The sequence below is a fragment of the Cinclus cinclus genome, chromosome 9, assembly GCF_963662255.1.
Source record: "Cinclus cinclus chromosome 9, bCinCin1.1, whole genome shotgun sequence".
In the NCBI taxonomy this organism is placed as follows: Eukaryota; Metazoa; Chordata; class Aves; order Passeriformes; family Cinclidae; genus Cinclus; species Cinclus cinclus.
Window position 1 is genome coordinate 9,780,899 of NC_085054.1, and position 15,754 is coordinate 9,796,652.

A 15,754-nucleotide genomic window follows, 5' to 3' on the forward strand; every position below is an offset into this window, starting at 1 on the left:
CTGTAATTTGTTAAAGGCTACTATTAACATAGAACTCAGTGGTTTAGTTTTGTTCTTAGCAAGTCCTTTCTGAAGGCTATGAAGTTTCAAAATTCTCTTGCAGAGAGTTCCACATCAAAGATAAACCATGGTCTCACCCTGAGGCAGTGTTCTCAAAGAGCTCAGAGGAGCTGTAACCAGGAGCTATAACCAGGAATGGGAAGGCCTCTGGAGCTGAAACCAACCCCACATTTTTGACTCTCTGGACAGTCCCTCAAACATCTCAGGAGATCTATCTGCTGTTCTTAGAACATTTTTCTTGGTTTATTTTCCCCCTTTTTTATTTATCCTGCAGTCTAACAGCTAAAGATAGCACAGTGGATGCTGTTCTATCCTAGCTCATTAACATAACTGTTTCTAAATTTCACCTAATTACTTCCAGGCAACTTTGAATGGCAGTGCAGTTCTGCAGATGTCACAGAATGTAAATAGAAAGTAACAGGGAGCACAAATGGCAAATGCTACATAATTGGATTTTTTTTCTCCAGTAACTATGTGAAAGAAAATGCCAACCTTCATTTTCAGAATCTCAGATGAATTTATGTATGTCAATTCAAGTAAATAAATTCCACTAGTAAAATGAGACACATTTACTATTGAATAATTAACATGCAATTAGGTAACTTCCTTTTAAGCCATGTTCATTGCAATATCCCAACAATCAAAGAGGAATCCTCAGGGGATTAACAGTGCCTTTGTGCACTTTATTAAACACTTGAGAAACTAAGTAGTATATGGGTTATACTAAAACAAACTTTAAGCTTTGGCTAGTCTCTGTTACTCCTAGCTCTTCCTAGGCACATTTGTTTTCAGAGTATTTCCAGTCTTCTACACCACTGTCAATAGAAAGGCACTATGAAGATTTTAAGTGCTATACCCAAAACCAATTACATCAATTCTCACATTTTACCAGTGAATCACATTTACTTTTCGTAGTTCAAGTTTTAAAGATTATGATGATAATAATATAAATTTGCCCAAATGACACCAACTGAAACTGTGACAAAACAAGGGAGCTGAGGCTTCACCACCCTTGCATTTTCGACAGTATTATTACTGTTACAACAAGTGAACAAAATTAAGAAATAAACCTACTCCTGGGCTTCAATCTATAAGAAAAGTAACAGGTAACAGACTCTGTGTGAGAGGGGAATGGATTCCTACTGATTTTAGTATGAAAGGATTTTTTAATGTTCAAACAGCTATTTCAGCACTGCTATGCTACAAATCAGGATAAACCTATGAATTACATAAGAGTAGTTTTAAATTGAATCACTCCAGAAAAATACGTTTCAGTTTACTATGTCTTGTGCTTTAAAATTAGAATAACAATAGTTTCTGCAACGTTTTCAGTAATTTTCTGTATCATACACACAGAGACTGCATTCACAGCTAAACAAACTGCTTAGATTCAACAAACCAAAGAAAATATTCCTGGCAAAAACAAATCTAGATTTTTAAACAACCCTGTGCACTATAATGGTGTATGAACTTACTTTCTGAGAGCTATTTCAATGGCAGCCAGAAAAGCTAGTACTGGACTATAGTACTACTTCACTGTATTTTCATAACAAAGACAGAAAATGGAATGACCACACAGAAGACACTGAAAACAGTTAGTGAAAATGCAAAGTAATTTTTAGTTAACACAATGCCTGGAATTCTATTAAGTTGTTGCCAAATGTCTTTACACAGAATTAGCTTCATGAAAATGTAGTTCATTAAGTTGTTTCTATTTAGTTCTGTGCATTTTCTGGTATAACTGAAAACAAACACTACATTTTACATTGAGGCATCTGAAGTTATTAATTCTTTAAATACTAAGAAGAAAATTATTTAAATCTGGCATACCCGAAGAACTTTTTAACAATCATAAACACAAAGGCCCAGGTCTGCCAACCATAGAATTTAATATTAATTAACTAAAAGCTAAGTGTTCACAGTCCTTCACAAAAATAAATGCTGTGTAATTTACTGATTTAGCTACCATGTGATTCACCCACAAATCAAAGCAGCTATCTTAAAATACAGCTTATAAAACTTAGGCAATGAAGTGTTTCCGTATATTTATGTATATATGCAAATATAGCTATATAGCTATTGACAGGTACATCCATATCCATATCCATATCCACACATCTGATTTCAGACATAAACCCCATCAATTTCAAAGCTGCAATATGAAGAATTCAAAATTGAAATGACTTGAGAATCAAAGTTTCCCAGTTACTTTCAATTAGCCATGACTGTATAAAAACTTAAATTTTTAATAGGGAGAACTGCAAGTTTCTTCTTCCCTTCTTCCTTACTTCAACAAATAGATTCCAAACAAATAGCTGTCATTTAATGAGGTTGACTTACAAAATGAAGTTCATAGATGAAAATTAGAATATTGCTCACCCTCCAAACATAACATCATGTATAATGATTAATTTCATAGAATCTTAGTAAGTCTGGGTTGGACAGGATCTTAAAGATCATCAAGTTCCAACCCTCCTGCTGTGGGCAGGGACATCTTCCACTAGACCAGGTTGCTCAGAGCCCCATCCAACACCACTGACGTATCCAAAACCTTAATAAGTACAAATGAATAAATCTTCTCAGCAACCTATGAACTGAAGGGAAAATAGCAATTTCAAAAGACAGTCTTTTTCAGCAAATACAGTTGTCAAAATATTTCTAACCAATGCTTAAACTGAAATCAAAAGTTCACACATGATACTTGAAGGAAGGCAGGGGAAGACTGCCATTTTTTCTTATCTTTCAGAAGTGCTAATTTCTATCAAGTGACCTAAGTGACAAAAGTATTTTCCATTCCTCAGCTGAACACAAACTCATCAGGATTATGCACTTCTACACAGGAGAATCTGAAAGAACTCATCCTCAAGAAAAACAACACCTGACTGGGCTGTAAAGCCAGCATTTGAAATAGAATATGATGTTATCACTTACAGCAATTGAGATGATCTAAAAACTATGCTTTCCCTAGATCCATAAATAAACTTAAAAGGCAAATTTTTACCATATTGAACTTTGAGGTTCTACGGAGAAATAATCTTGAATTTCATTACTACAGATTAAAGAAAAACACAATCTTAAAAAGACAAACTAATTTGTGGCATTTTATATTAAAGGTAAATACTTTAAAATGTATCACACATTTAATAATTTCATGTACTGTATATTAACAAAAACTAGGAATAAATGTATGTCCTACAGATTTGTTCTATTCTTTAGCAATTAAGTATTCAGTAAACTCTGTCCTACAAACAAAGTTAAGCTTCCTAAGAAGCTAAAGTTAACGAGTGGATACAAAAGTAGAATCTGAGGGGAGGCTTTCTGGTTTGCTTAGAGTAGTTGATGGTTGAGGGCTTTTTGTGTGTGTCTTTGTTTTTTAAAGTGAGTAGAAACCTTAATACTACGATGTGGGAAAAGACATAAAAGCAAGCAGTCAACCACACAAAAACTTACCAACATCCATGGCAGTCTCCATGAAGCTTTTCTGCCTCGAGGCAAATTCAGCCAACAGTTTTTGTTGCCTTTCTCTAGCCTTCTGTCGTCTGTGTGAAAGAACAGGGAAGAAGAAAAAATAAGTACACATAACGGAGCAGCAAAAAACTTTTAAATGTCAAGCTGATTCCAATTACCACCTTAAACAGCATCAGTCCAAATTAAGGTTGATCTAAAGTAATACTTTCCAAGCCTAAAAAAGGAATCTTTTGGTTTTCTAAAGCAGAGTTTTTAAAGAAGGCAGTGTTACCTTCTCTTGAGTCTGAAAAAACAGAATAAAATCCCATCCTAAAACACCCTTCAGAGGTGTTCACCACAGGATCTTTTAACAGATTAGGCCATAACATCACAAGAGAAGGAACTCGAGACACTAAGCTTGGCACTTTATCTGTTACACATAGGAAGAAAACGAAAGACCAATGTCATTTGTACAAAAACGAGTACTTCTGTGAGAAACCAATATTTGCAAGTTAATAATAACAGTAATATTAAAATCTTACCTCACACTCCCTTTTGATATCAAGCTTGATGGCATGGGAAACAACTATGAATAATTTATTTTTCAGCTAAGCCTCCTCACACTGGTTCCTTCTCCCTCACTTCCACCCAAGACACTGATGTTGGCCACCAACAGCTTTTATACTGGGATTTAAAGAACCTTGAGATTGTGTCCAGATTAAAAGCCCTTATCTCCCTGAAGCCAAGCTGACTTCACTAACTCTTCCTCACTGTTTGTCACAGCTCTGTATTTATAAATGGAAAACAGCAGAGACTTACTCTTTCTATCCTTTTATTTAAACTGTGACCTGTACAAGGCTGTATGACCAGCTATATAACTCCCTATATAAATATATACTGCAGTGGGTAGAGGGATATTTACGGATGTAAAAAGATAAAGAAAATAGACATCAATTTTCCTTACCTTGACATGAGTTTACAAATAAAGGAAATGGGAGAGTGCAAGTGGGAAAACCAAACAAAAGGCCTACACCACAGCTGCTGAGCACACAGAAAATGCCCTCAGCTGAGGGGTTTACATAGCACCTCCCCAGTGCAGCTACAGAAGCTTTATCACAGCTACAAATTCTGTGCATCAGCATTTACAGTGCATTTCTTCCACTGCTCAGAGATGATTCATAAAACGAACATGGGCTATTAAAACATCACTCTGTGTCTGCTACCCTGATGGGGGAGCCCTCTTTAGTCTCAAGCACTGTCTGATTATCAGTGTCCTGGCACAGAAGTGGCATGCACAGGCCCAAAGCAGCTCACACAGTGTAACCTGTCACCTTGAGGTGACTTGTTTATAAGTCAAAGCTTCTAACTCGTTTTCTTAGAGGCTCTGAAAGACCCAAATATCTCTGCCCATTTATCTGCTACACTGTACAGTCACCGTTTCTCAAAATAACTTCTATTTACAACATCACTAAGATTCATTATTCTGAGGATCAGACCAGAGCATTCATTAGACTTGATTTTATTTATTTCTCCCTGGAAATTTCTCAATAAACACCTCGACTAAAAGCAGAATGACTGTAAATAGATGCATTTAATAAGAAGACATAAACAAACTCTGACAGATTCAGTACAGCTCAGTAATTTTCCATGATGGCCCATGGGAATATGACACTGCAATTGAAAAAATACTGCAAGCAGCTCAAGCTTGCTTCTAGTTCTGCACTTCAGTTTCTATGGCAACAATCCATTGCCTGAGTGATGCCACTATATGTTGAAGTAAGCTAAATAAGGCAATTGCTTAACATTCACAGTCTGCTCAGTCTTCACTGATACAAAACCAGAGCTGGGGGGAACACTAAAACAAAACAATCGACAGGAAGAAACTGCAGCCTGGCTGAACATTGTCACTCCATGGGTTTAGTCATTTCATTATCACACTGTCCTTCAATAAATTCATGGCTATACCAATACCATTACAGATTTGAGAAGAAGATAATAATCACTCAGAACAACAAAAAATGGGAAACATTCATTTTTACCATTGCTTTAGCCCCCAAACTTAACAGAAAACTTAGTGTGCCTCCCACAGATCCTTGAAAATATCAGATCCTTTTATAGAGAGAAAGGAATGACCTTATCCTTTAGTATATAAAATGTTATTTGTTTCATCCATGCCCCTGCTTTTCCTGTACATAAATTTAGCACTTTTGAGTATCACATTAATGATTAGGTGCTCAAGATGTAGCTGTGTTTTATCTAAAGCAGCTATTCATTCTGGCTTTTTTTTTTTTTTATTAGCAATTTTTCATGCTAAATTTTGACTATTTCTCTCATTAAATGAACTATTACAAGCAATGTTGAAAATTAAACTATAAAATAAGCACTACCAAGGCAAAAACAATTTCATTTTGTAAAATATGTCACATACAAATATATTAAGTCTATTTGCCATATTCTTATTTTCCAGTACAGTGTAGGCCTTGGACATACCAGAGAGATTTTAATGAAAAATCTGAAATGAAAAAACAAATAAAAATAGCAGAAAAGTAAAAGTAATCCAGAAACCATCTGAGTCAGATGACGGCACTTTTCTACTCAAATTTCTAGAACCTTAACTACATATTCTGGTTTTATAAATGCTTCAAAATATTGCATGAACAAGTACTCATCTTGTCTTTTTGTCCATTCCAGCTTGTCCCCTCTACTTCAACTACTGTGGTAAGTACTCTGACCTGAATTTCCCACTTTCTATGCCCTAACCTTCTAACAGTATCCACTGTCCACTCCCTTCAAATCCCAAATTCCAGCCTGTTGCACCAGCCAAGTGTCAGTCTCTTCCCAATCCAGCCAACTCTTCTTTGCAGATGAGTCTACGACATCCCCCAAACATCAGTCTCTGTCTCTCATACCCTCCAGACATTTGCATTCCTATTCCACATTCTCCTTCTCCTACCAACTCTCAAGACCCCATTCTTCCCCACTGAGATTTTCAGTAAAAACTGGGGTTTTTTTCATTTGCTACTCTTCTCTATTTCTGTCCTGACAACCCAGCTCTTCATATATCTTCATAACATCCCTGCTTGCCAGCTTGAGTCTCCCACATCAACTGATCACTTGCCCTGGCATCTTCTTTTTCCACTGGTACACTGGCCACAACGTTTCTCCTTCCATCCCAGTTTGAGCACTACCCCTGTCATTTCTAGCTTTCACCTCTTTGTCAGCTCTAGTTGCCACCCCCTAGCTGATTCCTCTTCCATAGGACTCTCATGCCAACCCAACATTTGCTGAAAGCCCAAGAGAAGCAGGGTCTCTGCATTCAGTTTCAATACTGCTAGTACTCTGGGGACCTTCAGGACTCATTATATCCCAAATTAAACTCAAAACTGTCCAAACTTTTTTTAAAAAAAAAGAAAATCAGCCCTAAACAAATACATGGCATGTGAGTTTTCAGGCCACATAAGAAAATAAAACCTTTCTTTTATTAAATAAGAATTTTTTAAAAATTAAAAACATATTTTTAAAATTGAATGCATCAGGTAAGCAAAAAAAGGTAGAGTTATTAAACCCATATACAATAAACAAAACACCAATCATGGTGTGATGTGTGCATATGAATGAACAGACAATACAAAAAGAAATTCTAACTTATCTTCAGATTAAGCCACAAAAGCTAACACCATCTTAATCGTAAACCTCTGTATGTATGAGTTTTATAAATGGCAATATAAAGGGTGAGCAAATATATCACGTAAAACTATTATTAAAAATTTTCTAATTTAAAGATCTAGAATAGCAAGGTACAGTTGCTTCCTTAGTACCCACGTAAATCACGTATACTCAAATCAGATAAAGAGAACTGTAGAATTAAGATTTATTCTTTTACTATGTAACTCATACAAAATCCTGAAGATCAATCAATGGATGCAAAACATACACTGGCCTTCAACTGCCCCTTTATCTTGTTATTAACATTACCTTTCTTCTTTATCCAAAGTTTTCTTCTCTGCAGAACTAATCTTTTTTGGTGGTACGGGAGGTGTCACCTTCCTGCATATCTCTTCAATTATACGTTTATTCAATCTGCTCTGCACAGCAGCTTTCAGTAAAATCCTTTCTACTGCCGTCATGCCATCTCCGTGAGAGTATCTTGGGATCTCTGGGTGGATTAAAACATCCACATCATCCAGCCATGGGGGATAGTAAGAGTTTTGTTTTCCTGAGAGTTTGTGATGCAATTTAATCAGCAAAGACAGTATGCTCTCCTTGACTTCTAGAATGGCTGTGGTTAACTGTGGAGTTGCACCAGGCGCTGACCATTTCATCGACGTTTTGGGCCGAACCACCTGATTTGCCTCGCTGCTGTTCCGATTGATGATCTCCTGAAACTTCTTTCTACGTTCTGCGACCAAACTGAACACTTGAGCTGTCCCTGAGTTCTTGGGGGGAAAATTATCATGATTAATTTGCAAAAATACAAGTATAAACAACACACATTTCTAAAACTATGGAAAATACTTGAAGCTGGGAAGAACCGCATGAAACTTAACAAGATTCTTCTCCACTCCCAAAATGTACTGAAAATTAGGACAGCAAAACACTAAAACTGCGTATTGTATTTTTGGACAAGTCTATTACATGAAACTGCATAAAAAGCCAAGTATCAAAGGTAAATATCCATACTAGTTTTACTCTAATCTAACTTACAATTCTGTTATCTATGTAATATTTCCTTAGTTTTTCCTACAATAGTAGTAATTTCACTATCTTTCTGTCACTGAAATGCCTTTACTCAAGTCTACTGAGCACTGTTGGGTAATGTAACTCATTATGTCACACAGGTGACTACAAGGGAACCCACACATCCCCATGGACATTGTGCATTTTATCTGGACTTAACAGGTAAGATCCAGAAGCCACATACCCCTGTTTGCCAGCAGAACTTGCTATCCAGGGCATGTGAGCATATGAGTGCAGTTACATTAATGACAGAGCCCATTTAGATCTAGCTTATACTACTCTTGCTTTCAGTACCAAATTAAGGATACAAATACCCAATACACAGCAGAAAGATACTTCTTCAAAGTTTTGAGCATGAAATTCAGCACACTAACATCTTACCCTCTATTCCTCAGAAGGCTGGGCAATTAAGAGATACCAAGTATAAAAATGGGATTCTGACCATTGTCTCACCCACATTTTTTATGTTTTAATCTATTTCATGCCATCTCCCTACTTATAGAGTCTGCCTATTTTTCTGACGTGAACATGCAAAAGAAATATCCATTGTATTTCACTACATCTGGCACAGAGTAATCTGAAGTGCTGTATACAATGGAAACAAAACCAACACTGGCACAGACATTGTATCATTTACTGGCTATATATCTTCCAGGATATATATATTCCATTTACATATTCCTTTGTTTACACAACAACAACAAAAAATTGTTATTAATAATTTCAAAAACACTTTCAATATAAGGTTAAACCTACCTAGCCTCAAGAAAGCTAAGACTATTCTATATTATTAAATGTTAGTAGTATCCTGGCAAGATCAAACACAAAGCTCAAGCAGTAAGCTATCAATGGCATTTTATATTTGATAGAAAGCTTTTCTTTCCAAATACATATTAAAAATGTAAAGGCATTTTATTGCTTAAAAGTCTACCACCTAAGATTACCATCAAGAACATGAAAAAAGCATGAGCCCTTGCAATATGAATCAAAAGGAAATTCAGGAAAATTAGAAGATTCCACGGAATGTTAAGGTGAGCACAATTAAAGCACTAGTTAATCGCTTAGGAGAACAAACTTCACACAGATCTACCTCTCTCTGGAGGCTCTTCCGCCTTGAACTCTGGTAGATTGAGGACAAAAAAAGGCATTAAATACATCATTTGGAAGGAGGCATCATTTGAAATAACTTCTATTTCTGCTATCAGTACATATAGGCAAAATAACTCAAGGAAAAAATATCCTAAGGAATGCATAAAAACAGTAATAAAATAACAAAAATGCCAACGCAGGCAACAACTTAAACTAAGGTAGAGATGCTAGTACTTGTATCTACTTACTTGTGATGAAGCTAAACCATCAGAACTTGTACTTGCAGGTGGCTCTCTCTTGACCTCAGGAGCAGTTTCTGGTACTCTTACTCGGACGTAGTTAATGAAGTGACGCATGTTAGAAACCAAGTTACTGCCTGGGAACCAACTGTCGTGGCAACGCTCTTGTCCACCTGCAGATTCCTACAACAAGTAAGAAAACCCTCGTATACACTCTCTTATGTATTAAAAGAATTTGTGCTGCTTTTGTAACTGTATTACAGAGGCCATAATATCTCCATGAGATAGGAATAGTATGTTGAACATTGTGTACCTCAACAAAGCTAATACACCTCTTAAAAATTTAGACAACCGATGTGAGGCCCGTGAGGACCACAGGGCTCATAAATACATAGGTCTAAGTATTTTATTTGAATATAATCAAGTACAGCCATTAGTGCTAGCTAGCAGAAGTAAAAGGAACTCCAGAGAGTAATCCTAAACTGTACAACTGAAGATTAATATAAAAAGTCAGAACTATACAGAAGTCAATCTCTGGAAAAAATTGTGACAAATTCTTAGTCAAAAAGAAGTGTTGATCAATTAAAAAAGCTATGGTAATAAAAGGGAATCTGGAATCACAAAAATAATGGCTCTTTATATTCAAATATCATTAAAAGTAGAATTACAATTCTGACTAATTAATATATTTTAGAAAACAGATTTGTGGCAATAAAATGCTCAGTGATAAGGTTTCAGCTGAAAATTTAGAGATTTTTAGACTCGAGGATTTAAATTTATTTTGCACCATTTCTAGTACTAATTTACAGAGTAGTAAAAATCTAATCAATCAATCCCTGTTGTCAGACTACATATACAGAAACTACTGAAAAATGTAACAAGATACCATACTCTTCCTCACAACAATAAGTTTTTATTAGATGTTCCCTATAGAAGTTAATAAAGATGTTTTATTCTAACTACTATGGTGAAATCTAACTTTAAAGTATACTGAATAATTAAAAAATACCTTTGTATTTTGAAGATAATGCTGGTATTTATTCTTACCTCTTCATCTGATTCCTGTTCAGGAGAATTTTCCAAACCCAGCTCAATCAAATATAAAACCATACAAAGCACATGCTCAGATAAATTCTGATGATCCATTAATATCTAGGTAGGAAAAGAGACACATCACAGAAGATTAGGCTTCAGAACATCTAAACTTAAAAAAGAATGTTCTGGATGAGACATTTTGGACTCTTCAGTTTTTGTGGATTTTTTTTGTTTGTTTTTTTGAAGTTGGATTAAAAATTATTTTGATGTTTAGAAAAAAAGTAACCTTTGATCATAATCACAAAAGCAAAATTTGATTTTATGTCTTTCCAGTCAAACAAATTTGTACCTTAAAGCTATTACTGGTTCAAGCTGTGATTTACTTTAACACCAGAGTGACAGGTACAGTCGCACAGACACCACTACTGCCAGTCACATGCAAAAAGCTGCTGCAAGCCTTCCCTCCCCTTTTCATATGATCAGTCACCAAAGGCCTCATGAGGTCCTAGACCTATAAGTGATGCCAGCATAAATGGGAATAACACAGAGGTTAACATGAGTTTAATCCACAACCACCTTCACATAATCTTTTTTAGTTACAAACAATACACGACCTTATCTTTAAATTAATAAATGCCCGTATCTTTCTTCTACCACACCTTTCAATGCATCGAGAGGAAAAACCAGTACCACTAAAATTAAAAACCAGGACAACTTTCCTCTTGAGAATATTCAGAATTAAAGGAAAGAAAAATGGCAAAAAAATGCAAGTTACAAAAAATATAGATGAGAATATATGTTTAAAATTTCATTGTAGACAGGCTACTATACAATTTAGTATTTTTAGAGTGTAGCCTAGTAAAGTTTTAAATATTACTTGGTTTTGAATGGATGAATCTTCTAAGTAGATAAAGCCATCAGAAAAATCAGAGAGACAAAGTTCTTAAAAAGTGTATTGTTTTACAATAGCTTTTCTAAAAGGTGACTGAGGAGCCGATTTAATCAAGCCCAATGAAATCTGAGATGATAGAGGTTATTTAATCAGATAGGGGACTCAGTATTCTGTTAATATGAAGAGCACGTGTAATTGTACCATTTGAAATCAAAAGTCATATTGACCAATGCTTCTGAAAAGGAACATCACCAAATATAGTTTACTGTTCTTCCACAGGAAGTCCCAAAAGCCAAGAGATATAATAAAGGCTGTCATGAATTGACAAAATTTCACAGAGAGCAGGCACTATTTAAGCCAACCCACAGAATCAACCACTATGTATTTTCCACCATCCATAAATCTGGTGGAAAAGTAATTGGTATTCCAGCTAAAACAGCAACCCAGTAAGGACTAAGATTCTCAAGATTTAAGCACTTGAAGGTCCTTAATGGAATAAGAGAAAAAGTGGCCAAAGATGCCCAAGCAAGACAGTAAAAGATGATGCATTCCTTCCCTATATTCTCCATTTTTGTTCCATGTCAAAACATTATTTGATCTTTTACGTAGTCTCACGCTCTCCTTTCCTTCACCAGCCTTCCTGTAGCACAACAGATATTTTCTATTCAACAGAAATTTAACAGTGAAACAAAATGAGTTTTAGGTTAGCCAGAAGCCCTTAAGAGAGCCCAAAAGGAAAAGTCTGCCTAGGAAAAACGATATGCAAAAAAAGAAATTTTCATAGTCCCTCATCTGCCTCTGCAGCACACTGCTTTGAAAATGTTTTCTAAGTACAGATTCAAAGTCCATTTTCTGATGAATGGACTCCTCAAAAAGGATGTGCTTCTCCTGAAGACAGCAGCCAACTATCAAAGATAAAAACAAACATAACTTAAAGGCACCAATTAGCCCTGAAAAACATTTGCTATAACATTATCAAAAGCCTGAATGTATTTGGGAAATAATGTGAGGAACAACTGCAGTTATGAGACTTATTTGACATTGAGGATTTAAAGCCATTAAAGTTTTATATTGTATATTTTTGAACAAGCTGATGCCTTAAAATTCCGCAATAGGAGCCAAAGGAACACCACTCATGCCACTGTGCTCCCTGAAATCATCATGGAGGAACAATCTGAATGGCTACTCTGATGGTTAATACAGTGTTCCTCAAAGTAGAACAGAATCTTTCATTCACTTGGGTACAGTATGTGTATATATGAAACAATTATTCATTAAATAATCAAAGTGGGAGGAAAAAAACTCCTACTAGATTTGAAAAAACAAAACAAAATCAAAACCAAAAATATTATACAAAATTGAACCTGACTGCTCCAAATAAGCTTTTAAATTTTTTTTTAAAAAAGCATTTGGAAATGCTTCTAAGAACTTCTATAAAAAACATGGAAGTAAACCAATGCACTTAATGCAAATCATGACTGTACCTTGTAAAGAAGTGTGAAGAGCACAATGTGCAAGGTTTTACAGTGCAAAAGCTTTATGAGACCTCTGTAACTTGGGTGTAGTGGTGTTCTCTTCTTGTAAGGAGGCCATGGGTTCCCAGGGAATTTGCCACTTTGCTTTAAGCTGTTGAAACAAATGTTAAATGTTGAAACTACTGTTAAACATTGCAATAATGTAGAAACCTGCCACTGCTATGGATAAACTTTGCTTTGTGTACCAAAGAGTAAACTAAATAAGAATTACATAAGACTCCTTCGAGTAAGTTGTAAATTATTTTTAAATAATATCTTTGGTTAACTATTTTATCTGTGATGACATTGACTACTTTGTCTTTGGCCCTTCAGATTTATTTTTAACAATTTATGGAAGAGTAACAGACTAAGATAACCAAAACTGATATTTCTTGTAAATTTACAGACTATTTACTCAAGAATAAATCTGGGGCTTGAAAACACTGATAGAGTGATTAGCATTACCTGGCAGTGAAAACAAACAATTTGCTGTGGAACGAGCAACAGTATGATGTTGCATTTCTAAAAATGATCCAACTTACAATGCTGTGTATCTGTCCATTGCAGACTGCACATCTCGACGGTAAACTGTGCGAAGTATTACCATGACAGGGTCAAATTCCTTATCCCAAACTTCAGCTGTTGTTTAAAAGAAATTGCATGTTAACATTCTCTTTAAAGACCTTACCATTTATTTTAGAGTCTCTTCTTAACTAGCTTTAATTATGTCACTTCTATTATATAATTTTTCCTGGCAAACTACAGTAATTTATGGTGATTCTTACTAATAATAGTTTCTATACTAATAATTACCACTATTTATCAAAATAGAAAAATATTTTTTGCAAACTTTCATTGGTTTCAAAACAGAAAAATAACACTCTGTTAAGCAAACAAAACATAATTTCTGTATGCATCTTGTTTCACTGTTTTTCATTTCCAAGTACATGTGAGAAAAGGCTTACATTATTTTTCACTTGGTACATGATAAATACAAACCTCTTGAAAGTAGGAAGACTGAGGAGTTGTTAGCAAGTACATGATATTTTACCATTAAGTGTAGCGAATGGAATTGCTGCAACAACACCATTTCTTTTTCAGCATCAAAAATGGTCAAGCTTTGTATCAAATAATATGTGATCAATCCTTTACAAATATGCCTTTGTTTTATAACTAGTATCTATGCATTATTTCAGCGTTAAAACTTTAATTACATCTGTTTAATTTAGTAGCTCTAAAGTGACATCCAGAGTAGCTGTTCATAGCAATCACAAACAGAAGTGTAAATAGTGTTTAAAAAATATCCTTTTTTTTTCTTTTTATAATTTATTAAAAAACAAAACTAGGTTCCAATCTGAAGCCAAATGAAGACATTAATTCTACGAATGGTTTTGAAGTGTTTAACGCTCATGACACAAAAAAATGAAGGCAAGATTGAATGACCCCAAAACGAGGAAGAAATCCAGTGGATACAGAATTTTAGCTCCACCAGCAGGCGTAATACAACACAAGTGCTTACAACATTCTTCAAAGTTTCCACAGGCAGAAATAAGCAGCTTTACCACATTTCTGAGATTAATTTTCCCCATGCAGGAAGACAAGTGTCTATACTCATAGCTGGTGGTCTATCCTCTATATATTAACCCTTGCTAAGGCTAACAGTTCTACAGATATCCTGCTGAGGGAGAACACTTAGGAAAGCTTCCATTATGTATGAAATATGATCAAATTTAGCTCCTGAAAAACAAAACAAACACAAAACAAACAAACACAAAACAAACAAACACAAAACAAACAAACACAAAACAAACAAACACAAAACAAACAAACACAAAACAAACAAACACAAAACAAACAAACACAAAACAAACAAACACAAAACAAACAAACACAAAACAAACAAACACAAAACAAAACATTTTTTCTGGACATAATTTAGTATTTCAGTCTGAAACACACACCAAGTTTGTTTGGGCTGCTAATGCATAATGAGAAAAAAGGACTGAGTGAGCCATACAGTGAGTATTGGAAAAGCACACACAGCTCATCTTCAGCACACAAATCTACAGTGTGTAGAAAGAACCTGGCTCTGGAAGTTAGTTTGGGTTGGTTTTGGTTTTTTAAATGATGGTTAATGGAAGCAAAATCTAGGGATCTGTGAACATAAAGTAGATTCCACCCACTCAAATTTAGGGAAACAAGGGATTAGAGGATTAGAGAGAACTGATCTGATGATGAGTTGCTTTAACTGTGACAGGCCACAAACTACAATTCTTAAAAGCAAAGGGTTTGAAAACCTATATTATCTTATGGAGAATATGAACACTTAAGAGGGTAAAGAAAGCCATGTCAGCTTTTATTCCTGCAGGAGATTTTTCAGCTTTTATTAGTTTAAGACAACGGGAATCTGTATAGTGTTATAAACCACTTCATTATTCAATGCTATAGATGAGACACTTAAGACATTTTACCTCTTGAATAAATTGTTTACTTAAGTGAAAAAAACCCTATATACAAAAGAAACTCCAGACACTGTTATCTAGCATTAGATTCCCTAAATACAAAGTGCTATGATTAAAACCAGCATAATCCATCTCTTCACATTGTATTATGAAAAAGACCAGCATGTAATGAGCTCCAGAAACCAGACAGGAAATAAGGAGATGTAGTTTCTGTAACATTAAAATTAAGTTATTTTAGAAATATGGGGTTAAGCTGCCAAATTACACAAAGAGACAAGA

The 15,754-nt window shown here is 35.1% G+C and overlaps 1 protein-coding gene across 1 annotated transcript in view; it reads right to left on the reverse strand.

Moving 5' to 3' along the window:
- UBR3 (ubiquitin protein ligase E3 component n-recognin 3) overlaps positions 1-15,754 on the reverse strand; it is a 103,233-nt gene that overhangs the window by 50,032 nt on the left and 37,447 nt on the right. The window contains 6 exon segments of the mRNA XM_062498755.1: positions 3,511-3,599; positions 7,483-7,943; positions 9,582-9,755; positions 10,620-10,724; positions 12,984-13,125; positions 13,556-13,652. Coding sequence (XP_062354739.1) covers positions 3,511-3,599; positions 7,483-7,943; positions 9,582-9,755; positions 10,620-10,724; positions 12,984-13,125; positions 13,556-13,652 — 1,068 coding nt within the window.